Raw genomic sequence first — 26901 nt, forward strand, 5'->3', positions numbered from 1 at the left:
CAAGATCATGTAAAATATTAGTACTGCTATATACTGCCTTGGTAAGACTGCATTTGCAATACTGCGTCCAATTCTGGTCACCACAATACAAAAAAGATGTTGAGACTCTAGAAACAGTGCAAAGAAGAGCAACAAAAATTATTAGGTGTCTGAAGGCTAAAACATATGATAAAAAGTCGAAGGAACTAGGTATGTTTAGTCTAGTGAAGAGAAGGACTAGACTAGAGTAACATGATAGCAGTCTTCCAGCCATGGTGGCAGAGTGGTTAAAATGCAGTATTGCAGGCTTACTCTGCCTTCCACTGCCTGGAGTTTGATCCTGACTTGCTCAAAGTTGACTCAGTCTTCCCTCCTTCTGAAGTCAGTAAAATGAGGATCCAGATAATGATGGCAATATGCTGATTCTGTATACAGATGGATACTTATCAAAGAGAATTCCAACCTAGAATGAGAATTTTTCTGACTATGGGAACAATTAATCAATGGACAGCTTGCCTTCAGAAGTTGAGGATGCTCCATCACTGGAGGTTTTAAGAGGAGATTGGACAGTAATCTTCCAAGTTCCTTTTCAACTCTGTTATTCTGTTATTAAAATATAACAGTCCACTTATTGCCTGGTGACAACCAACCAGAGGTACGTAACATCTACATTATGGGCATTGCATTGGCTTCCAGAAGGTTTTCAGATACAGTTAAAAATAATGATTTTAAGCCATAAAGCCCTTTATAGTTTCACTAATTGTCCTGTCTGTTGCAATCTTAACAGCCAAGAGTCTTTTTTATTATTGTGGTTTACAAAAGGCCATATACGCCTTTCTAACACCATGTTTCTGCAATTCTCTAGTAAGCCCAGAACTCTCCTTTTTTGATCTTGTGACTCTGCTGCCACTAAATAACCATCAAATTCCAGCTGCAGGAAACAATGAAAAAGAAAGATGATTGTTTATCAAAAATATAGTATAAGCTGACATGGACGGTATCTTAAAAAAACAGAAACAGGTCAGCCTACTTGCAAGACAATAGGGACCACAGTGTTTGCATTATTCATAGTACTGCTGGTGAAATGAAACTTGCAAACATTAGCTGTTCATTTTTTAATAGGCTACATGTTACTTTATCTGTCTATAAGCAGAACAAATGCTGTCACCTCTCAATTTCCCCAATACAAATGATAGATGAATGAACTTCTGCAGAGGATACGATGGTGATGATCATGACAACAATAATATTTCTCTGTTTCTTGAAAGTAGTAGCAACTGCATATCCTCCTCTGTTGTTTTATCAAAAAAATTAAGCTGTTTTTTTAAAAAAACCCACTCTTTTACTTCCCATCCCTAGAATTTCACTGCAGAATATTGCTATCCCTTCCACTTTCCAACAAATTCTTAAAACCAGTTTTTTTTCCTTTTAATTTTTTTATCCTCTTATCCCTGTTTCTTAAAAGAATACGAGCCTTTAGTATGCTTACCAGTCAATTGTTCCTTTGTTGGCTTTAATTTCCATTGCCCTTCCTATTCTCTGTAGGTTTTCCTGTAGAATTTTTGACTGTGTGCTTTCTAGAGTTACAGAACTGTCTGATTTTACATTTTAAAGCAATATCTAGTATGCAGTGATAGAAGGGTGGATAACATGGAATCATTAAACTTAACTGATTTTTAAATAAACCCATCAAACGTGGCAAGATTCAGAGGACCTCAGAGAAACTCCGTGCTCAGGGGTAAGGCATGTATAGTTTTCACCACTAGATTTTGGATTTACAAATGGGAGTCAGATTGATAGATGCTTTAAAGATCATTAGATAATCCTCCTGTGTTAATCTAGGTTCTTTCCATACCACAGCCTGTTTGATTTGTAAACCATTCTCAATGCATGCTCTGCTTTTCCTCTGCTTTTTCCTCTTTGTATGGAGATGAATAGTACAGTGTGGTAGAAAATAACTGATTATATACCATCAAGTCAGCATCACCTCTTAGCAACCAACAAATAAATAGAATTAGAATTAGAACAGAACAGAACAGAACAGAATAGAATAGAATAGAATAGAATAGAATAGAATAGAATAGAATAGAATAGAATAGAATAGACTGGAAGGGACCTTGGAAGTCTTCTAGTCCAGCCCCCTGCTCAAGCAGGAGGTGACTGTCTAGCCTCTTCTTAAAAATCTCCAGTGATGGAGCGCCCACAATTTCTGGAGGCAAGTTGTTCCAATGGTTAATTGTCCTCACTGTCAGGAAGTTTCTCCTGAATTCCAGGTTGCTTCTCTGATCAGTTTCCAACCATTGTTTCTTGTCCTGCCCTCTGGTGCTTTGGAGAATAATTTGACCCCCTCTTCTTTGTGGCAGCCCCTCAAATACTGGAACACTGCTATCTTGTCTCCCCTATTTCTTCTTTTCTTTAGAGTAGCCAAACCCAAATCCTGCAGCCGTTTTTTGTATGTTTTGGTCTCCAGGCCTTTGATCATTTTAGTTGCTCTTCTCTGATTTTTTTTTCCAAACTCTCAACATCTTTTTTGTGATATGGTGGCCAAAATTGGCTGCAGTATTCCAGGTGTGGTCTTACTAGGGTTTTATAAAGCAGTACTAATACTTTGTGTGATCTTGATTCTATGCCTCTTTTTGGATCCTGAGTTTGTTTTCTGGGGTGTTGGATACTCCTGCCAGTTTAGTGTCATCTACAAATTTGCTGAGTTTCCCTTTAATTCCCTCATCCAAGTCATTTATGAAGATATTGAAGAGTACTGGGCCTAAGATGGAACGTTGTGGTACCCCACTGCTTACTTCTCTCCATGTGGATGTAGTGCTGTTGAGGACTACTCATTGAGTACAGTTTGCCAGCCAGCTACAGATCCAGGATTGTATTAGCTATTTTGGCTGCTGCTGAACACAGCTGGCTCATAGTCCACTAGGACTCCAAGGTCCTTCAGCTGGATTTGCACAACAGACTAGACTAGGTTAAAATGGTCTTTGATAATATGGTATAGCATATTATGTGAACTGATGATCATGTAAAATCATAATATGCTTTATTTGCATATGTCATCTTCTCTGAACACAGCAGTTGTACTTTGGTAATCCAGCTATAGAGTTTAAGAAATCGCACAAATGCAGGTTTATGCTGTCTCTCCTTTTCTTTCTAGCTATTTCTTCCTACAGGAACCTGATAATGCAGAAGTTTGTCTAGCTAAGATTCGTCTTCCAGGTATCTCACTGTCTTTTCTGCTTGCTTTCCAGACTCATTGGTATATTCCAGATGGTCCTGCAGAAAGTGGTGGAAGAAGGACAATTGAATGTGACTGACACCTTGATCGATGACAACAATGTGTCCATTCAAGTAAATACCATAGTGTTGCTCAAGAGGAGGTGGAGCTATTCTTATTCTGTCCATGATCTTCGGAGTTGATTTATTTTTTTTACCCCAACAATGGTGTTTCCATTATACTTAGAAAAGCAGTTGTGCATCCAGATCAAAATCCAGCCTAGCCTACATTGTAGGCATCATTTTGCATAGTTTCTTTCACTGCAAATGGATAGAGATGATAGAAGCTTACAGGCTGTCCTGAGGCTGCATTGTTCATGGGAAAGGGGTAAGAGACAATTTAATAGCTATAGCAATAGCATTTAGGCTTATATATTGCCTCACAGTGCTTTACCACAATCTCTGGATTGTTTACAATGTCAGCATTATTTGCATATTGCCCCCAACTATCTGGGTCCTCATTTTATCAATCTCAGAAGGATAAAAGGCTTAGTCAACCTTGAGCCCTGTCAGGATTGAACTCCAGGCTAGGGACAGAGTTTGCCTGCAACACTGCATCACCAGGGCTCTGTTATTTTAAAAATGAGGTGCTATAATATAAACCCACCTTTACTACTTATTTCTCTGTTTGGTCTGGTCTTTATGCATTCATGTTATATTGAACCCAAAGTAGAGTCACCCTCTACTTTCCCCACTGAAATCAAGTCACAGGTTGCATACCGAAGCTTATTGAATAAACCACAGTTGACTTTAGGCAAATATGAAAATAACTGGGGATTTCAAAACAGTCCTTGTGGATGGTGGTAAGCCCCTTCAAGATATGCTTTGCTAAAAAGTGTTTGCCCAACTACAGATCACATGAAAGTCAAGTTCACGTTTAAACCTCCTCCTTACATCATACAATGAAGAAATGTTTAAAAAGTTCATAATTGTGTTTTTTTTCCCAATAAAAAGCTATAGAATCATGTTCTGACTGTATAGTCCACAGAGTTCAGTTCCATTCTGCAAGGCCCTAGCTGTTCAAGAGTGCAACTTAATGGAATTATTGGAGAACATGAAAGACTAGCATCTGAGGATTGCTGGGTTTTTTTTTTTGGTTTTTTTTTTTTTTAGAAAACTGTGCAAGGTGCACTCTTTTTCTCTTTCTCTCTCTGTTCAATCAATGTTCAATTTCTCTTTCAGTAAGTATACACAACAGGATATACAGGTAGACCTCGACTTATGACCACAATTGAGCCCACAATTTCTGTTGCTAAGTGAGAGGTTTGTTAAGTAAATTTTGTCCCATTTTATGACTTTTCTTATCCCAGTTGTTAAGTGAGTCACTGCAGCTGTTAAGTTAGTAACACGGTTGTTAAGTGCATCTGGCTTCCCCATTGACTTTGCTTATCTGAAGGTTGCAAAAGGGGATCTGGGACACGCTGCAACCGTCATGAATGTGAGTCAGTTGCCAAGCGCCTGAATTTTGATCACATAATGATGGGGAGGCTGCAACGGTTGTAGATGTGAAAAATGGTCATAAGTCACTTTTTCCAGTGCCTTTGTAAATTCAAACAGTCATTAAGGGAACTGTTGTAAGTCAAGAACTATCTATAGTATAAAAATCTGCTACTTTCTGAATTGTGTTGTGAAATTTGCCTTTGCCTCCAAGGGTTTTTGTTTTTTGCTTTGGTCATACTTTGTTTTCAACCATTGCTTTTATCATGCATGACTTTATATTCACCCAATTTCAGCGCTCAGAGCTTTTTAACCCATGGCTAAAATCACCCAGTGCCTATGTCAGAAAAGAAATGCTTGGGTAAGGCATGTAATGTACTACCTTATTCAGTAACCATGGGAACCACAAATAGAAAAGGAGAGCACGTTAGGAACCTTCCTTCTATTTTTTTTTTCTATTTCTCTTGTAGGTCATTAGACCTGTGTCTGGATTAGCCAGAGAAAGAGATAAATAGAGACTGAGGGTGGAAAAACATTTTGCAAAATATTTAATCAGTTTTTCTAAATGAAAAAGACTAGGGAGGGGTTGCAAAGCCGTAGATTTGTCTATGCCTGTTTCACATTTAAAACTACATTTTTGCTTTACTTTCTTTTCCATTGCTTTCTCTCATTTTGGAACCTGAATGTATCACACACACACACACACATCCATATCTGGTGTATCCCTGAGGAGGAATTGCAATGGAGTTGCAATTTTAAGCTTTTATTTTGATTGCAGTGGAAGCCTTTGGTGCTTTTATTGACATGACCAGAGAGCAACCAAAAAATCATGGTCCCAAATCACCCATTAAAAAGCTGCTTGCTCCATAGACAGTGAAGCTTCTGAATGAGAAATAATATGACACCAATGAACCTCTATTTAGATTAACCCATATGCAATAGGCAGGCTGACATCAGTGACAATTGTTGGTGCAAAGCAGAGATGAGGACCAATTTGGCTTCCATTCAGAAGTTCTGCCATCACTTGGTCAATTTAAATTTAAAATAATCACATCTCACACTTTAACAGGTTGATTAATGTACAATTTATTTTTATTAAAAAAAACACAAATCCCAAAAAACCTCACCTTGGGCACTTAGTGTATATGCATAAGTACTTAGGCAATTTAAAAAGAAAAATATTGTTTTAAACATTCAGATTCATTTTTTCTCTCCAGAAGGTCAATTATATAGATAAAAATAATCTATTAAGGAAGCCAAAATGAATGAAATGTTCCTTAATTGGTGAGTTCTTCTGAGTTTTTAAATGCTATGCCAATGTTTTAGATTAGCAGAAGTTCTCCACATTTTTAAATCAAAAGACCTATACACACACATACACACACTAATATATACAGACCTATCATCATCATCACCACCATCATTCTAGCCATTGTCTATTCACTGCAGGATGAAGGCCTCTACTGCATGTTTCCAACCAATATGATCCTGAGCTTTCTTTTGCCAGTCAGGCCCGCAATACTTGCTGATAGAGGTTGAATTGACTTGTTGTAAGGAATAGACTATAATCTGCCATGCTATACCTTTACCTATAGGATAGTCCTCAACTTACAACCACAACTGAGCCTCAAATTTCTGTTGTTAAGTGAGATATTTGTTAAATGAATTTTGCCCCATTTTATAACATTTCTTGTCATGGGTGTTAAGTGAATCACTGCAGTTGTTAAGTTAGTAACCCAGTTGTTAAGTGAATCTGACTTCCCCATTGACTTTGCTTGTCAGAAGATTGCAAAAGTGATCACATCACCCTGGGACGCAGCAACTGTCATAAATAGGAACCATTTGCCAATCATCTAAATTTTGATCATTGACCACAGGGATGCTGCAGAAGTTGTAACTGTGAAAAATGGTCACAAGTCATTTTTTTTCAGTGCCATTGTAACTAAATGAACTGTTGTAAATCAAGAATTACCTCTACCTCTACCTCTACTTCTACCAATATATGTTTGTGCGTGTGTGTGCTTCCCAGTATTTTCTGTTGCTAAATATAAGGTGACCAACTGTCCTCCTTTAGGGAGGACAGTCCTCCTTTTGTAAGTTCTGTCCTCCCTCAAAAAGTGTCCCCCTTCATGTCCTCCTTTTCAATATTTGAAGACTAATCTGCAGGGCTTTTTTCCCCCTCATAGAACGCTCAGAACGGTGTTCAGGCACCTTTTTTTGATGGTTTTTTTTTTCAACTTTTGCATGAGCTGTGCTACTCCCACTATTGGCTTTCGAAAGCCAATAGGAATTGCTGCTGAGCACACCAAAACACCCGGCTGGCAAACTTTGCACATGCAAGTTGTCTGCATTATTGTTGCAATGAATAAAATGTTTCTTTTATTTACGATATTTTTTTCTTCAATTTATTTGCGTCCTCCTTTTCATTGTAAAAAAGTTGGTCACCTTACTAAATAGTAAATGTGGCAGCTGATCACAGAATTGTATTCACTTCTCAGGCAGCATGAGTTTATAGGTCCTGATGATTGCAAGGAAGTCATGCTGTGATTTGGAGCCTTGAGCTTTTTCCAATAAGTATCCACATGAGGGGGAGGGGAATTCCTCTATATTTTGACATCTGTTGAGATGATTCAGCTGCATTCCATCTCTGAGCCACATAAATGCTGTGCTTTATCAAACTGTTCCCTATAGTGGTGCAGCAAGTGCTGATGACTCTATAACCAAAGAAGAACACTGAATAGCAAAAGAGAGGTGTTGTCATGCTTAGGAAGGCCTAACCTTAAGAAAAATGCCATAAGGTTTGAGCCAACACAATAGGCATAAAATGTCAACCTTGGAAATAAATATTTTTTTCAGCCTTGGCAATTTTAAGATGCGTGGACTTCAGTTCCCAGAATGCCCCAGCTAGGTTGAGAAACACCATGTCAACCGTCCCACTTAGTCATCTAGCAAAGAAAGAATCTTAGCCATTTCTTTTGCCAAGAATATACTTTACTGAAGATTAAATGGTTACAGGAGTAAGCTGAATCTGAGGTTTTCCCATGCAAACAACACAAAGGAAAGTTCTCTCTTCCCTCCCCTCTCCAGTTACCTGCAAATGTCCAATCAGGTGCTTATATATTGTTCAGAAAACAGGTGCTCAGTTCCTAGCTCTGCATATCATAAATAACCTTGGCTGGCTGGAGCTTCTCATGTGGCTCAGCTGGGCTTCTATCCCCCTCCCCACATTTTTTCACATTCCAATTATTCCCTCCCCCCCACTCCACCCCACCCCATGCTAATGTCTGGCTGTCAGCTAATGAGGCTTGGATAGGTGAGACTCACTACATACAAGGTTCAAGATACTTTTTAGTGTTCTGTTGTAGATCCCTATTTATTCCAAATTGGGTCAAAATTTGCCTTGCAGTTCTCACTTTTGTTCTGAGAAGGAGTCTCTGTTTTTCTCCTTTATTCTCAAAGATGTCTAAAGATATTTTTTTTTACACTTTCTCTTGCTGGCATTTAGTGATAGAAGCTGCCATTAGTTAGGCGTTATTGTTTTCTGTTACTCATCTTCCCATCGGTTTCTAGTCCTCTAATAATTGGCCACATTTACCACTCTGAAAAAGCTCAGTGGGAGCAGTTCCTTCAGGATAACATTTTTTTTAAAGATTTAATGGACCTGTTGACAGCCAGAGAGGCTGGAGATTCCTGGAGAAATGCTGATATAGTAAGAGAAAAATGGCCAATTTGCAGATAGAGCAATGCAAGAACACCATCCATGAGACTATTGCCAAGTGTCCACATTTTGATCATGGGACCAGGGGATGCTGCCACTGCTGTAAAGTGTGAAAAACAGTCATAAGTCACTTTCTTCAGTGTCATTGTAACTTCAAATCGTTACTAAAAGAAAGTTTGTAAGTTGAGGATTATCTGTATGCTGCTTTGGTCATATAAGTAACTTGTACAATCCAATACAAATCCAATATAAATGCAACAAAAGTAGAATTCAAACAATTGATCTATAACTTCCCCAATAATATAGGGTACCTCTGCTTGTCAAGGAAAACATCCACTTAGTGATACTTTCTGCATTTCAGCCCATGAAGTTCTGCAGGACAGCGATGTTTTGCCTGGTTTTGTTGAAATACCATGGGAAATACCATCCTTGCCCCAGGGGGAAAACCTGTTTGTGAAGGACGGGGTTCATAACAGAGAGCCTCTGATTTGTTCTTCTTTCAGACCAGTGTTTCCATTGAGATTCGGTACCAGGCCATGGATGGCAGTGTTGGGGTGTGGAATGATGATGAATTCTTGGAGAGTCCCAGGGTCCATCCAGATGGTGATCCCTATGAAACTGATGTCCTGCTTCCCAGCCACAGACAGTCAAGCAAGACCAGCACTGCAGAGAAAGCCTTCCGAAGGTAAGAAGTCAAACCCACAATAAAAATTCATTTATAGATTCCTCGGTTCTCTCTGAGCTTGGTAGTTTGCTTGCAGAGATTTTGTTACCTAGTTGGGTAATGAAATGTATGCAAGCAAACAACCAAACTCAGAGAGCACCCAGGACTCCACAGTACAACCCTGAGCCACAGATATTCTGTACTATTGAAAAATGCACATCCTGGAACTGTGTCCTATATCTGCTAATCCTGCCAATGCATTTACTAACCTGCTGATTTTAGATTGTCTGTTGAATTCAAGGTCAGACTAACTGCTCCCCAAAGCTGAATCACTAGGGATACAGCATGAAAATATATTGCTTCAGCATAGATTCTCCTGCATCTGAACAACTTAGATGATGATGTTCCTGGTGTTGGTCTCAGGAAAGTAATTGTTCTTGGAATCCTATGAATACTGATCTCAGCAACAGGTTCCCTCTTCACAACCTCCTGCAGATCAAGGCTGGTCTGAGCAAGGCTCAGCTAATTGGTATTTAGTAAACAAGCAAGCAGTATAATAATAAATTTACTTGTTCCCCCAGCTGCTTATAGATCTTATCTTAATGACTTTCCAGAAATATTTAAAAACCTGATTGTTCTCCCTGGAATAGGATGTCTGATTTATTTTTTGTAATACTGAAATAGATTTCCAGTAAGTTATAGGGATTTCCCAAAAGTAGTTTTTCATGAGGCAACTGGACTTTCTTATTTTTCTTTGAAGACATTTTGCTTCTCATCCAAGAAGCTTCTTCAGCTCTTGGATCAGAAGCAAAGCGTCTTCAAAGAAAAACAAGAAAGTTCAGGTGCCTTATGAAAAAGCACCCTTGGGATAACTATGACCTGGATGACTGAGAATCTCCATAGATGTTATGGGAATTTTTTTTACATATTTTTTTTCTTTTTCTCCCCTTTTTATTATAAATTGCCTTTGTGAGGAGTGGGATAGTCTCAAAACTGAATAAATCAAAGCTGAATAGAAATTGAATTGTCATTCAGGCAAATTAATTGATCTTATACTACAAACTGGATATATACTTATTCAAACAGTCCCATTTTTTTATGATGAGTCATTCTTAAGTATATAATGACATGCCAGCTATATTTCTTAAATAAATAAGAAATGTAGATGGCATGTGATTATATATGCAAGAATGACCCATCATAGAAAAAGATGAAATTCTTTTGCCAGTCAAAAACTCAGGAGTCAGTTGTGTACAGGAAGTTCTTGTTTAGTGAGTGCCTCATTTGCTGTTCTATGACCTTAATTAATGAGTGCCTTGTTTAGTGACAGTTTGTAGTTACCAGATGATGAAAAAGTCACTTTACAACCAATCCCGGCATTTACAGCCTTTGTGGTTCTGTAAAGCAAAGGAAAACTAAAGTAAGATTTCATTTAGTGACTGCTTTACTTAACAACTGAACTGATGGTCCAAATTCTGGTCACTAAATGAGTTCTACCTATAGATTATTTGGTCTCTACATGGTGATGCTGCCAATTCTATTTATTTTTTAACTGGTTTCTCTCTTCTTGTGAAGCTATGACTAGAATTTCTTCCTGGAAATCTAGAAAGCATGAGAATGTTTCCAAAGAAACTTCTAGCCTAATTTTTGTGTCTTAGAGTTTTAACCTAAATGTTGGAACTGCATTCATGGAAGAGGAATAGAATTTGAGCTTCGGCATCATTCGATTTTGAATTGACCCTTTTGCAATTTCCCCAGGATATCTGTTGGAAGTAGGTTTCAATCTGTCCCAAGTTGAAGACAACTTTGCCCAGCCCAAAATATCCTTCTTAGCTTCTTATCCATTCTGTGCACCTTTGGCATATAGCCATGCTGGCCATATGACCCCAGAAATTGTCTTTGGTCAATGCTGGCTCCCTTGACCAAAAAACAGCGATGACCACCATGCCCTAGAATTGGACATGACTGACAGGGAAACCTTTGCTTTTTACCTGGTATAGGTGTTGCTAGTTGCTAATTCTTTGGGGTGTATTCTGTCCATCTGTGTTCTATGTTTTGCAAACAGGAGCACCTTGTAGAGCAAAGATCTCTCCTGGGCCAGGCAAAATATAGAAAAAGCCAATTTTTTATGTGAAATGGCTTTGAAATGTCTAATTGGAGCTGTAAATCAACTACCCAGATCAATGTGTAACCATTTTGTTGCCGGGAAGAAACACAATTCTTGATGTTAACAAGCAGAATGCGCCACTGTTAGTGTGTTGACAGCCTCATTTAGGAGATCAAAATATATGTTTGGTTCCTTCCAAACCCTGACAAAAAAAAACCTGGGAGCAGTTATTCAGAAGAAAAGGCAGCATCCATTAGGTCAAACTTTACTAAGCCACCTAAAGGAAATTACAGAGTAACTGGGCAATTTTAAATGTAAGAGAAGGCATACGATAAATAGCTGAGAAGGTAATCGCACAGTGCTTGGAAACCATTTCTCAGAATGATCTGCCAGATAACGGGCATCAGTATTTGCTCCATCTATGGCTGTTTTGTAGTTATTTGGATGACATTTACCACATGCCAATAGACTACTAATTTTGAGCTTTTCATTAGCTGCCAAGACATAATGGGTCAGGCAGCATAACAAATCAACAGTCATTCCTAAAGCTAAAATTGCTCATAAAGATCCCAGAGACTGTTAGAAGTTATAAGCCCAGGGAGAAGATTAAACAAACATGTGATTTTAGGCCCCTAGCTCAATTGGTAGAAAATGGTTCTTATGTATCTGTTTGTAACCATTTATTTTTTTTAAAAAAAAGTCTTTTGATTGCAGAGAAATGAGTCTCAGCTTTATGTAATTATAAAGCATTTCACTGGTAGAAATTGGGTTGACCTAGAGGTTAAACTTGACTGGTAAAAAAAAAAAATATCCAAATAAAATTTCAAAATTGGACAGTCTTGTGTTTTTTGTATGATTCAAAGGAACGAGTTTATTGTTGTTGTTGTTTTAAAAAAGTAATGATGTTCCAAACTCCAAAATGTAGGATATGATTTTTAAGGCCAGCTTGAACAAAATAACATTTTCTAACAGATTCTGAGTGAAAAATGTTTTTTTTTTTAGGAAAATGAAGGAAAAGGAAAATTACTAATGTAATTTTGCTTGTTTTTCAACAAATCACCTTTTAGTGAAAGGCTGTACTTTCAAATAACTTCTATTGCACCTTCAGTTCTTACAGTTTTTGAATCAATGAAACAAAATATACAGAAAACCCCCCCCCCACACACACACCACTAATACAGACCTTTGTCCTGAAAAGCACTGTTTGAAACAATAAATGAAACACACTAGCCATCTTCCAAATAATCTCCTGGCATTGTTTCAAACATATGCATTTCTTGACAAACCAACATTGGAAGATTTCCTCCCCATCCCCTCCCCCTGAGTGTGCATGAACACTCACATTTTTTCACTGTTTTTCATCCCTTATCCATTGAGTGAAAAGTCAATTTTGGCAAGCTGCATTAAGGGTTTCTCTAGAAGTAAGCTATTGATTGTGCAGCTATAGCAAATTAGTTTTGAAGTTGATGCCCTCTAGCGTCCATGTAGCATAAAACAAAGGACCAATCTGTTTAGGAAAGTGCTGTTAATTGTATTCCTGTAAGAAAAAATGGTAACAAGATAAACTCACTGAATAGGAAAGTCTTAAGCATCTCATTCATCTGTGTAGGTGTACATGTTAGTGTACATATACTAACAGATGTGTACTAACATACACTAACATTCATGCAGTATTTTGCAGCACAAGGTAGAAATGCATCTGAGTGCTCTATTGAGACATTAATTATAGCTCGTTCAGATGGGGTACTTAATGTATCAGTGATACATCATTAACTTACATCGTGCCTTCTCACTCATAACCCTTCCATGGGGAATTTGCCCAGCCGTGCTATTTATCTATCCAATTCATTTATCATTTATCCTAGAATTGCTGTTCCTGCTCTCAGCTTCAATCTTTGGTGCCTAAAAAACCCATAATATACAAACCTTGTATCGATCCTCATTATTCTAGGCAAGAAGATGATGAATTGTATTACCATAGTGATGATGAACTGCTGGGTGAGGGAGATACCGTCAGCCAAGGGTCTTTGAATGCCAGGTATGAAGTTCAGCTATGCCTGGTAGTGACTCAAGTGTGGGGTGTTGTGCTGAAGAAAGATTTCTTTCAGGCAAGGTGTGTTTTTTTCTACAAGGAAACTGCAGCAATCTTATATCATTTGCACCCACACAACATGCTGGACCTGATTATTGATTTAATCCATTATCTGGGTTTTTATTGTGTAAACCTAGCCAGGGAATTCTCATAAATTCTCCTACTGGTTGAAACCATCCCAACTTACTTTGTTCTGTATTGTGTTTTAATTGCTTTATTATATTGTGAGATGCCCAGAATCATTTTGGACTGGGGCAACATCTAAATTGAAATCAATCAATCTCAGGCACACAAAAAAAGCAACTTGTAGTACGGCACCAGTTTTCTTTCCTGCATGGCTGATTATTTATGAGAACATGGCATGACTGCAGAAATTCCTGGTGTTCTTTTGCTGAGTTTTGTGTAAACCTTCCCAAAGAGCATGCACAATGCAATTCAATGTGATGTCATGGTAAGTAGATGTGGTGGAATGTAATCTGGATTCCCAGAAGGGAGGGATTGCATTCCAGAGAAGCAAAAGACAGAGAGACTTAGACAGTTTGGGAGGAAAAGAATCAGATCAGCTCCTCCCTAGGAGTTCTCAAAGTATATGTTTAATAGTGTAAGTAGTTTGCAAGATTTCTACCTATGGAGGAGGAACAATATAGGAAACTGCTTAGAAGAACCTCAGTGTGTCTTTTTTTGGCTTTTGGAGCCTGACAGTAGGTGAGGCTCACTCTGGTACCTGTTGATGATAGAGATTAGGTAGGTAACTAGTAGGTAGTAATCCACCAGGAAAGAATGATGGTAGATTTAATGTTGACCAATAAAGGAGCACAGGTTTTGGGTGGGGTGAGTTACATGCAAACTAGAACAACCTTCGTGCAAGAAGTGAACTATTCAGTTGGGTCCAGACTCAAGAGAAGTTCTACCAGACACATAATGGTAAGCCTAAGGGCAACAAAATCTGAACTGGGAAATCAGAGAGGGGACTCAATTCATTCATTGGGGATAACACAGGAAATAAACTTACAGAAGCTAAACAAAATATAAAGAAAAACACTAATTATATCCCTTCCAAACAAAACATTACATTCCCAGCTTTTGTTTAACCTTTTGCAGATGATGTTTATTTGTTTCTGGAGTCAAGACAAACGTCTACATACAATTCTGATTTAAGAACAGACAACCTCACCCTTAGGGTCTCTTTCTCATCATTCTCCCATAATGAAACTGTTGTTTCTGTACTAGAGAGCTGGTCCAGAAAGGGCAGACTGAATCAACTCCTATTCCCCTTGTGGATGACTGTGGACAGAGTTCCTTGAAACTATGTAAATTCTTAAGGATGCCTCCTCCCATCTCATTTCATTCTTTCCCACCAAATAAACAAGGCTAAAAAGAATTCTGATAGTTTTTTTTTATGGAAGTTGGCTATCTTAAGGTCAGGGATGGAATGAATAGAAGAGAAAAACAATAAGAGAGCAAAATTGCACAGATGCCAGGTTTCACTCAAAGGTGGATGGATAAATGCTTCCTAGCTATGAGAATTATTTTAGAATTCATCTGCATTCCAAAGGGGAATTGAGCACATGCCAGGCATGTACTGAAGAATGATTATATTCCCATAATATGCTTAACCAGGTCTATTTCAATGTGGTGGCTGCGTTTGTGCAACTTCTGATAAGCAAAGTCAATGGGGGAAGCCCAATTTGGTTATTAACCATGTGATTCACTTAACAACTGCAGTGATTCACGTAACAACCTTGGCAAAAAAAGTCATAAATTCAGATGCAATTCACTAAACCACCTTTCTGAAATCCTGCTCCCTCCCTCCCTCCCTCCCTCCCTCCCTCCCTCCCTCCCTCCCTCCCCATCTTTTAATTGTAATTTGTATTTTTATTTATATCAGAAATACTTATTTTTATGGTTTTATTGCTTTTAATGTTGTAAGCCACCCCAAGTCACATTGAGGTGGGCAGCAAATGAATCAAATCAAATCAATAAATAAATAGTGGTCGTAAGTCAAGGACTTACTTTTATTCATGTTTTTAAGAGTAAAAAACCCTCTGATAACAGGTTGCAGCACAAGAATTCTCCTTCCCACCAGCCTCAGAACAAAACAAGAAACAGCCGCCCCATAAATTCAGACTAATGATTTAAAGAAATCTCAAATCCACCAGCATCACAGACTCATCAAGAAAAATCAGAGTAAATTGGTTTTTACTAGGGTGGGAACCAACTGTGACCAGGTCCCATATTAAATTGGATTGCTTTAGACTGAGCATGCTTAACTTGTTTGTTGAGATTGATTACTGGGATTCACACCGTCATAAAACAACAGATAGGTGAGAATAGGTGAGACATTCTGAGCCACAAAAATCTACCAAAGTTATTATTAGCTTATTATTATTAAGTACATGGTGTGAATGCATCTGCTAATTCTTTAACTGATCTGATTAATTGTGTTAATCGTGTTTGCAGCTTTACAAGACAAAGCCCAGCAAACTAACCTGGGCTGAACAGACACCCACAATAAATTTTCTGCATGCAAAGAATAGTGAAAAATGCTTGCTTTCAAACATCAAAGCACAATAATGGTCATTTTTCTAGATTGGAACTGTGCTATTTTCTCCGAAGAATCCTAGAGGCAATATATTTCTTGGGCTAAATTGAACATATCAAGAGAAGGATTTTATCATGGAATATAGAAATTCATTCAAATCTTCCAATTAATTTCTGTTCTTGTTTAGTGTACAGGACGGTTTTTCTGTTGTGCAAAGGTGCTTTTTCAAGAGACAACTGGACTTTCCAAAGAAGCTTCTTGGATGAGAAGCAAAACGACTTCAAAGAAAAACAAGAAAGTCCAGTTGCCTCTTGAAAAAACACCTTTGGGACAACAATGACCTAGATGACTGAGAATCTCTATAGACACTTTCTGTTGTGCACTATTTAGACAACATGTTTGACCATATCAGTTATAAAAATCTTACGCCCCACTTGCTTAGCCCTATTTTGCCATTATAATGAGGCCAGTGACAGAGGCTGTCCCTAATGCTTTAAAGTGGGAGAAGTTAAGAAAAGCTACTGGTGGATTCCTCCAGCTTCATTTCTTTTTTTAATCTCCTTCCATCATGGCCTGGAGATGAGACCAAAATAACCTCATTAGAATAAGATATACAGAAATTGTTACTGGGCAATGGTCACGATCACGGCCGTGATGTGAGCAAGGGGAATGAGTGGGTGGTATAAATTTATCCCTTTTGGCTAGCCTATTGTCTAGGAAACTGTGTGAACCCATATAATATTTCAAGTTGAACACAGTGCGTGAATGCAGCCAAAATACGATGGGCCTTTTACATGTCTAATGGCAGCATGTTTGTGTGATGATCCATCTGTCTCAATATGGCTCTTTTTTGTATGTTAGCAATTAAAATATTTTCTCTTTTTAACCAAATGAGCAATTTGTTCTAATTGCATATATTCTGTATTCACGTATATAAATGGAATAGCTTGGATGAAGATACAGAAGATTGTGAAGGGTAAATATGCAGCAATGCATGAAATTTGAAACAAAGGACAACTATTTATATTTTCTTGACTGTTTATGAAGCAGCTCCCATTAATAGAAGTTCAGCACTGTACATTTTTCTAATTTTTATCTTCTTGAAAGAACACCATCAGAAATAAAACAAACAAATCTGTTTTACAGATAGTTATAAAATACTAAATAAATATTGGATTGCATCTTGCATAACAAATCGGCTCTTCTCCTATTCCAATTCTGGAGATAAGATATAGGTATCATCACTACCATCTATCTATAGCCTTATTTTAATATATTTCTCTTTTAAAGTTGTTCAAGGTGATGGCCATTAGTGTTTTAATTATGGAGTTTATGAAGAATAACTTCTTTTTTCACCTGTTCAAAAATGTCACACTATTTGGATATTTTGAGTGATCCCTGGTAATAATTTTATGATTAAAGAATATCTACCAGACAGTAAGATGAAAAATGAGCCCAAGTTCCAGTAAGAAGAAAATGAATGTATTCTATTTATCAGAACTTTTTTATAGAGAAAATTATTGGAATTTAGAATTCCTACATTTACTAATTTGGGGAGAGAGGGTTATAAATAATATATTTAATAAATTTAATATTGAAACTTAAGTGGAATCAGACACCATGCAGAATCTTTCAATGTGTGTTTCCCTGTCTATAAGTACCATGGTCCCAGATCTTGATTTTCAGCTTGTTAAAATATTGTGGTTCTGTATAATAGTTTATTTAATAAAGAATATTTAACATAAATATCCCTTCACATTTTAATAGGCCTGTAAAACCATTTGAGACTTTACGTGGACGACTGCATTTTATTGTAGTTACTAATAAAGGTTATCCTTCAGTAGCCCAAATAATCCATTATCCTCTTTGATGTTATACCTTGGTAGTATTTTGTATTTAAAACTAAAGAAAATATAAACCTTTTTCTGAAAACATGCACAGTTTATCTATAAACTTCAAATGAAGTTAGGATTTGCTGAACTTTCCTTTGATTAATCTTCTTTCAGGAGAAGAGTTGTCATGGCACAATTGTGCAGGCAAATCCCCTAACAGCCTGTGTGTTCAAATTGGCCTCCTTGTATTTAAGCCTGCCTGACATAGGGCTAGGCCTGCAACTGGGCCAGCTTCTCTTAAATATTAATATTTTGAGATACATTTTGTTGCCTGACCCCCAATATTCCATTCTTTGCTCCTCATGGCTGGCCTCTTTTATGTTTTAGGACAGTAAAAATGTCAGCAGCAGGACATAATACCTGATCTATGTTTATTTTTAAAAAATAGGTAGGATGTAGCTCTGGAGCATAAAACAATCCTGGCCCAATTGAATTATTCATGTTTTCTTTCCTTGGGCAAGTTTTTAATGCAGCCATCACTTGGTACACATTTGGTGCTTGCCAATCTCTTATCTTCTAGAGCTCTGTCTATGGTGCTGAATTTAATCAGGGATGCCCCATAGGAGGCAAATTAGAGGATAAGCAGAAGACACACAAAATAGCTCTTGGCTTACAAGATTTCCTTTTCCAAGGCTTGGGAAACATACTTTTGTTGTTGTTATTGCATGGCTTCTGTATTCAAGATGGCTGCTTTCAGTTTAACACCGATTTTAATGTATTTCCTTTTTTGTGTACTTCTATTTGTGCATGCATGGTGTTTATACTGTGAAGTGGTTTGATAAAAATAAAATTATATGTTAAAATCGGCCTATATACAATCATGAATATGAGGAAGTTAGCTTACTTCACCCCTACCATTTGCCTAGTTAAAATCACTTTGCAACAGAAAAAGACATGAATCTGCCATCTTTCTCCTATAATTCAAAATAAAAACAAACACAAAACAAAAACAAACAAAAACAGAGTACATAAGGAAATCTCCACAGATCTCATCTCCAAATGATCATTCATGACCCCCTCAGAATCATTTCTGGAAGACATGTTTGTTTACTTTTTTGTAATTCAGATGCAATTAATCAATGAGGAGAATTCTGAGCATTTTTTTCCTTAATCAATTTAGTTTGTTTTCATATGCATTGGCAAAAGATTGAAGAACCTCACATTGTCCTTCTAAACTAAATCTACTTGTAATGAGCCTTGTAGGAATAATAAGTAAATGAAAGGGGAGGGGGAACTTTTAATCCTTCCTTCCTTGTGATTTACAGAATTTTTTAATAGCACGTTGCATAGCACATAAGAAAGATTTTCACTTTCACTAATTAGGACCTGAAAGACAACATTTAAATGGGTGAAAACATCCAGGGAAAAAGAAATTTGTCAGGGATAATCAGGAATTTGCCAGGTATAGTAGTAGTAGAAAGAAAGAGTTAAAGATTTCTCCCATCCATTGGTTTGCTCCTATATAGCCTGTCATATCTCAGCAATTATTGATTTGGGAGGTAACTGAATGGCTACCAAGGCAATGTATAGGCCTGTCCCTTTGTTCTTTTCATTTGGCATTTTAATCTACTTAAGCCACCAGAAGTAATGAGAAAAATTATACACAGATACAATTATTTATTCTAAGGGTGATAAACATCCTCCTTACTCTTTCAAGTCCTGTTGCGTGATGGATTTGCATCATTGTGTGCATAATTAGAATAAGAAAAACAACAATTCAAATCATTAACTTTGGTTGTTATAACTGATCTGGATCAGTTTTCATAAAATTGAATGTATTTTCAACTATGATAACTATACCATCCAAGTAATATTCTATGTCTTATATTTATATGGACTTTTCTAGAAGTGCCCATCAGGAAGGGCATTCTTCCAGTGGGAGGTTCTAAGTGGCCATGAAAAGCTCTTTCCCTGCTATTTGTTTTTGCTTATTTATTTGAATAGAATCTGTGGTTATTTGTATTGGTTTTCTATGATCATGAAAGTTGGGCCACCATCTTCCCAAATGAATCTTGACTAAATTGTAGAGAATCTCATTTGGATAAATAAGTTATAGAAAACAAAAGCATTTGTCCATTTCACATGCAAAATGATCTCATGACTATTGTTGCCAATTTCATTTATCCTAATTGTGTTTTTTTTTTCCCTTTTCTTCTGTGCCCTATTCCAGCAGGCTGTCAGGAGTCCAGAAAAAGCGCCATAATGGGTACAAATCTGTAGCCAGGTATATTAAGAACCAGGATAATGCTCTAAAAAGGGGTTTTATTCATGCCAGTCTCAATTCCAGAATTGATTTTAAAAATGGGGGTTGTTCTTATGTTCCTAAACCTACAACAGAGATTAGAGCTTTTCTGAACATATCAATAATAACCAGAAAATTATAAGTAACTCCATATGGCTAACCTTGCAAGAGCAATAAAAGATTGTGATTCTGAAAAGCTTCTTATGTATTCAGAAGGTGATGATTTATACTTCAAGACCTTATTTTAGAGGCCAGCTTTAGAGCCTTTGAGTATTGCCACCTGGGTCCTGTCCATTGGGCAAGAGGTTGACTGGAATAGCTCCCCCCCCTAGTTCACACTGTTGAGGTATCCATCAGGTGTTCCTGCTATAAAACTCATGCAGGAAGATGTATCCTTGAATCACCAAGCAATTGGTTCCTGGTAGGTAGAAAATAGTCTGTTGCAAATTAGCACTCAACTCTCTTGACTTTGATGTTTTTCCCTGGCTTTCTTCTCTGGTGCAACAGTGATGACCACAAAAACTCCAGGTACATACTGGCCCTTCAGCTGCAATTCCTTTCCTTTTTTAGTGTGTGCATTCTGTGTGTTTGTGTCCGTGCGTGCCTGCTTGTGTACTTCTTCTCTGCTCCTCTAATGAGATCTAAAATCAAACCAGCATTAGAAACCTTTCTGTTTTCCTTCCCAGCCAAAGGTGTATTGAGGTCTACTCTCATTTTCAGCAGCAAACTGAAATATATGTGAATGACTCCATTGGTGGCTATCTGAATTTCAGTTCTATTATGAAATTCTAACTATCTTAAGGCCGGGAAAAGCTATTTCTCTTCTCCCTTGCAACCTTGGATATCAGAAAGTAGAAGATAATCTACATGATTTGCATGATAGATAGAGATGAAACAAATTGTGGATAGGGCTGGAGCCAAAGTGGATTGGGATATCCATTTTTTCTATGACATTCCAATTTTCTATCCAGAAACATTCTTTTCCATTATCACATACTTTCTGATATCCAAGGTTGCAAGGAAGGAGAGAAATAGTTGTTAAAGGCCTGAGCAAATGTCTTCTAAAGGATGTTGAAAATAGATGGCTGTAAAATTACAAGTGGCTGTCCTAGATGAAATGTTTCTAATCCTAATCTTAATCCTACTAATTTTTTATATCTGTCAGATATAAATATTTCTCCATGTTTTTTTAATTTTTTTAAAAAATACCTCTCCTACAAATGTTTGTATTTCTCTTTCTATCCCTTATGTGTGCATTTGCTGTGATTTTCCAAGAAAAATGTTTTTGCAGTGTAATAGAAGAGAGTTGGGTTATAAGATTTCATTTTCCAAAATTTCATACAGGAAGGGTTTTTTTTCCTTGCTTCATTCAAGCAAATTATTTTTTAATCACTTGATTGTTTCTGAATCATATTTTTACTTTCAGAGATAAAATCAAGGGAAAAGAGAAAAAACATCACCATCTGCCATTCAGGTAGCTTAATACTTTTTATTCTTTTCTTTTAATAATTCCCAGTTTAAATATCTAATCCTCAGCCAAAATATTATACTTTCATAGTGATTTCTGCATAGATTGAGGATTTCATTTTTCAGGCTGATTAATGTCAGTGAGTGAGTGTGATAGAAGAAAAGCCAAGCCCTTGGAATCAACCACACCAGGAAATATGTACAAGCTCAGACCAATTAAAAAATTGTGTTATTGGCTTCTGGGCTTTGCACTTAGCTCAAACCCATCCCTATTTGGGACACTTTGTTTTCTATGGGACAATGTGAATGTACTGTTAATGCTCAACAAGGTGGTGGTGATAATGGTGGTGGTGGTGGTGGTGGTGTACATCTTGAGTTGGGTTGTGCAAAGTGTTTTTAATTTGCAACATTTCAGTCTCAGGATGATCCTTTTCAAATATGAAACAGATTCTACTGAACTTAGTGGAAGTATTATGACTCTGTTCCCATCATTCTGGGCATATTCTGGGCTTGTGAGATAGCTCTGTTGTGAGTTCAAAACAAATCCTTGGAACATTGTCAAAAGAGTTGGTAATTTTTAAAAGTTTTGTTGTGTTTAAGATTACAATTGGCTGACAATTTTAGAGATACTCATAAAGAACCATATCCAAACTGTGACGGAATGCATGTCCTTGTTATCTAATGTTGAACACCACCATTCATAGTTGCTGCCCAATGTTTGAATAACTCATTACTCTGGCATGATTAATATTGTTACTAAATTCCTAGAATCTCCATAGGACTTGCTGTCCCCCCCCCCCAGTCATGGGTCAGTGAGCTTTCCCCCAAATTTTCAAAAAGTTGTTCTCTGCAACTCCATTTGATGAATAATGAGCTGCCTCAATTTTTTTCTGTCAACCTTCACATTCTCTAGAGTAGATTCTATACTTAGACAAAATAAAAAGTAACATATATTTTGTGGGTTATTTTCATCAAATTCAAAAACCACTACCATAATTTTAAAACAAAAGGAACAGAAGATTCAGAGATAACCCAGTGTAGCAATCGTCATATGTTTAGAATCTCTCTCCAGAATTCATTATTATGCCCTCTAGACCAGAATTCATCTTTCATTATCACTTTTGGTATGGAGGCTTCTGTGCTTTGTAGTATCACAGATTACTGAAGCAAGATCCTCTGGGTTCAATGATATCTATTTCTAGGAAAGTAGGTAAAAATGAAAACTGCAACGTCATATCATTTTCCAGAGTGTAGCAAGAAAATTTACATTATTGCCATTATCACCTCAGCATAATATTTAGAGAGACAATTAGGGCTTTCAGAGCTGAGTTGCAGAAACAGACATGGCCAAAATCTGGAAGCAATGGGACATCCCCAAATCCTCTGTCTTTCCCATGACCTACACAGCCATCAAGATTTTTGTAATTCATATCCTGTAGACTTAGATAAGATTTTGGGGTTACAATATATAATCAATCTTTTTCCTCAACTTTTTCTCCTTCACATGGGAGAATAATATATACATTCCTGAAGAAAGAAAAATAGGATTTAAATGTATATAGCTTGTGGCTGTTCTTTTGATATTATCCTATGAAAAATCCTCCTAATTTCTTATTTATTTATTTTATTTATTTTTTCAAATATTTATATGCCGCCCAATCCCAAAGGACTCAGGGCGGCGTACAAAGTTAAAACAATGATAAAACAATAAAATAAAACAGTCATACCACGAGTCCGATCATATCCCGGCCCCCCAGGGACATCAGCCCCAGGCCTGCCGCAACAGGCAAGTTTTAACGGCCTTCTTAAAAGCCAGCAGGATGGGAGTAGTTCGAACCTCGGGGGGAAGTTGATTCCACCAGGTCGGAGCCACCACAGAAAAGGCCCTTCCCCGAGGGCCCGCCAGCCAACATTGTCTGGCCAACGGGACCTGAAGGAGGCCCAATCTATGGGACCTCACCGGTCTCTGGGAGCTGTGCGGCAGAATGCGGTCCTGTAAGTAACCTGGCCCTATGCCATGAAGGGCTTTGAAGGTGATAACCAACACCTTGAATTGCGTCCGGAGACCCACAGGACGCCAGTGCAGCTCGCGGAGGATAGGTGACACGTGGATGTACCTTGGTGCACCCACAATCGCTCTCGCGGCTGCATTCTGAACCAACTGCAGCCTCCGAACGCTCTTCAAGGGTAGCCCCATGTAGAGCGCGTTACAGTAATCCAGTCTTGAGGTGACGAGGGCATGAGTGACTGGGAGTAAAGCCTCTCGGTCCAGATAAGGCCGCAACTGGTGCACCAGGCGAACCTGGGCAAAGGTCCCCCTGGCCACAGCCGATAGATGTTGTTCCAGATTTAGCTGTGAGTCCAGGAGGACACCCAAGTTGCGTGCCTGCACTGAGGGAGGTAAATTTGCCCCCCCCCAGGACTAAAGATGGACCATCCAGTTGGCCTTTGGGAGGCAAGATCCAGAGCCACTCGGTCTTGTCAGGGTTGAGTTTAAGCCTGTTCACCCCCATCCAGACCCTTACATCTTCCAGACACCAGCACATCACGTCGACTGCTTCACTGAAAGGACACGGGGTGGAGATATATAATTGGGTATCATCCGCGTACTGATGATACCTCACCCCGTGTCGCCGAATGATCTCACCCAGCGGTTTCATGTAGATGTTAAAAATGAGGGGGGACAGGACCGAGCCCTGAGGCACCCCATGATCGAGGCACCTAGGGGTCGATCTCTATCCGCCCGCCAACTTATTAACTTTTTGTTTAAATTTTGGCTTTTTGCTTCCTGCCTGGCTCTGCTCACCCATTTCAGCAAGACCAAGGACAAAAAGTAGGTTTCAATATCATAATCTCTGCCTCTCTTTCATCTAAACTCTGTTCTGCAGCTTCTTCTGTCATTAGTTAATAGTCAGAAATTGGAACAGCATCTTGCAATAAAATGCTGTTACCTTCATCACTATCAGCACAGTAGGGGGTTTCGTAGATGAGAGCTCGTTTGCCATATTTTTCAGAACCGAGAGGCATAACCAAGGTGAGAGGCTGATATATATCCAGTATGCTTCATTTCATTTATTCTTTATTTAATAATCAAATTTATATAGCCACCAATCTCACCAAAGGCAACTCTTGGCAGTGAACAAAAATCAATAAGAACAATAAATAAAAAGCAAAATGTGCAATATAAAAAAACCTTATTAATACATAACATAAAATAGCAATAGCACTTAGACTTATATACTGCTTCACAGTGCTTTACAGCCCTCTCTAAGTGGTTTATTTATTATATTGCCCCCAACAATCCGGGTCCTCATTTTACCAACCTTGGAAGGATGGAAGGCTGAGTCAACCCTGAGCCGGTGAGAATCGAACTGCCGAACTGCAAAAATAGCAAAAATACAAATGATCACCTGGGAACCCCAGGTCTGACAACATAGCCAAGACCCGAGGGCTTTTTGGAATACTGATATCATGTTTCATTTGCATAATAAACTTTCATATTTATAGGACACAATAAAAAGATAAGGCATAATTTGAAGATCATTTAGCTCCTCTTGTATGGACACAATGAATGCGTGAGCTCTGGATTGAAATTACTCAAGTGTGATTGAGCCCACTAACTGACCAAGTAACAAAAAGTACCACTTTGTTTTCCAAATCCACTCTGCTCTGAAATTCTGGTGTTTGATTTAATTTGGTCCAATTGGCAAAATTATCAATCAATCAATCAGGCTAGAGCTGGAGGAGGTTTTCTAGTCCAATCCCCTGTTCAAGCAGGAGACCCTATATCATTTCAGACAGGTGGTTGTCCAGTCTTTTCTTTAAAACCTCTAGTGATGGAGTGCCTACGATTTCTGAAGGCAAGCTGTTCTACTGGATAATTGTCCTCCCTGTTGGAGTTTCTCCTTAATTCCAATTTGCTTCTCTCCTTGATTAGATTTCATTCATTGTTTCTTGTCTTGCCTTCTGGTGCTTTGGAAAATAACTTGACCCCCTCTTCTTTGTGGCAGCCTCTCAGTACTGGGATACTGCTATTGTGTCCCCCCTAGTCCTTCTTTTTTTGTCTAGACTGGCCATACCCAATTCTTGCAACCGTTCTTATATGTTATTATCTGACTCTCTGTTCAACTTGTGCAATTACTCTTACCTGTCTGTCTATCTACATAGCTACCTACCTACCTACCTATCTAATTTATATATGGACACATTTCATAACAAATGGATACTGGTATTTTTTTTCAACTTTGCACAATACAGTAGCAGAGTCAGTTTCAACTGATGACTTGTTGAATACCGGATCCTTCCAAATGCCTTTCCATTCCCAGTAATACCACACTAGATCAAATGGCTCAAATGGCTAGGTCAATATAGGACAGTGTGATTGTAGCAATGGTGATAATACTTTCATACCTCCCCAAAGGGCAGTTTACATATGTCAGCATATTGCCCCCAACATTCTGGGTCCTCATTTTACTGCCATTGGGAGGATGTAAGGCTGAATCAACTTTGAGCCAGTAGAATTGAACTCCAGGCTGGGGGCAGAGTTTGCCTGCAATACTGCATTCTAACCACTGTGCCATCATGGCTCCTTGACTGCTCCTTTTTAATTTTGATTAATTTTTCCCAAGCAAAAACCCCATGTATACAAGGGAAGGGCCATGTGTGTGTATAACTTTAATATGGATAGGCAACAGGTGGTAAACATTTTCTATTCTCAAGGTCACCATAAGGCAAGCCTTCTACACCCAAAGAAAGTTCAAGATCAAATATTTTTTCATCTAACCTCACACTGTTCATTCTAACTGGCAATGGCTTTCCAGGGACAAGATCTTTCCAACCACTTTACTCTTCACTGAACATGAGGATTTTTTTAAAACAAATTTTATTGTTTTTTTAATTCTTAAGACAAAGCGCTCAAGACACACCGTGGTGCTGGGGTAATCAAAAATCCAAAGACAAAACATATATAAATAGTTCAGTCAGTACCTCAAATATTCCCTCTCTATTTCCCTCAAATAGCTTAATATATTTAAAATAGTCTATTTCTAACTTAAATTTCTATTAATCCTAAACCTGTTTTAGAGCTTTATGCAATTACAATACCATAATCAAATTTAACTTTAAATAACCACATTATCAGTTCAGGTATCCCTTCCAAATATATCCCGATTCCTTAATTTTATCATAAATCTTGTTTATTTCTTCTTCCACTAATATCTCCCAATTAAACTAAAATATTGATCTATCCTATACATATCTAATCCATCCATCAATCAATTTCTTTAAATGGACAAAGAAATAGTAATCTTAAATCATTTAAGTCCATTAGACAAGGTTCTAATTTCATCCAATTAATTATCAAACCTAATAACATCCATATTATCAAACAGACACATCATCTTATTAAAATAACATTCAATTAATTATTAGTTCAGTCCCGAACTAAAACACCTCTTCAGTATTCTTCATTCCATTACATAATAAT

The 26901-nt window shown here is 37.8% G+C and overlaps 1 protein-coding gene across 11 annotated transcripts in view; it reads left to right on the forward strand.

The window, feature by feature from the left end:
- Nucleotides 1-26901, forward strand: part of OTOF (otoferlin) — a 164728-nt gene that overhangs the window by 73365 nt on the left and 64462 nt on the right. For 7 of the 11 annotated variants that reach the window (XM_039345994.1, XM_039345990.1, XM_039346001.1 and 4 more), the window contains 6 exons: nucleotides 3231-3330; nucleotides 8914-9095; nucleotides 13133-13219; nucleotides 19878-19931; nucleotides 20457-20477; nucleotides 21376-21423. In XM_039345994.1, the coding sequence (XP_039201928.1) occupies nucleotides 3231-3330; nucleotides 8914-9095; nucleotides 13133-13219; nucleotides 19878-19931; nucleotides 20457-20477; nucleotides 21376-21423 (492 nt within the window). The remainder of the gene's footprint in view (nucleotides 1-3230; nucleotides 3331-8913; nucleotides 9096-13132; nucleotides 13220-19877; nucleotides 19932-20456; nucleotides 20478-21375; nucleotides 21424-26901) is intronic. The other 4 variants (XM_039346000.1, XM_039345998.1, XM_039345995.1 and 1 more) reach the window with 2 other exon arrangements.

This window comes from Crotalus tigris, unplaced genomic scaffold, assembly GCF_016545835.1.
Source record: "Crotalus tigris isolate CLP2741 ecotype Arizona unplaced genomic scaffold, ASM1654583v1 scf7180000017987.690289119674:8195010, whole genome shotgun sequence".
NCBI classification, from domain to species: domain Eukaryota; kingdom Metazoa; phylum Chordata; class Lepidosauria; order Squamata; family Viperidae; genus Crotalus; species Crotalus tigris.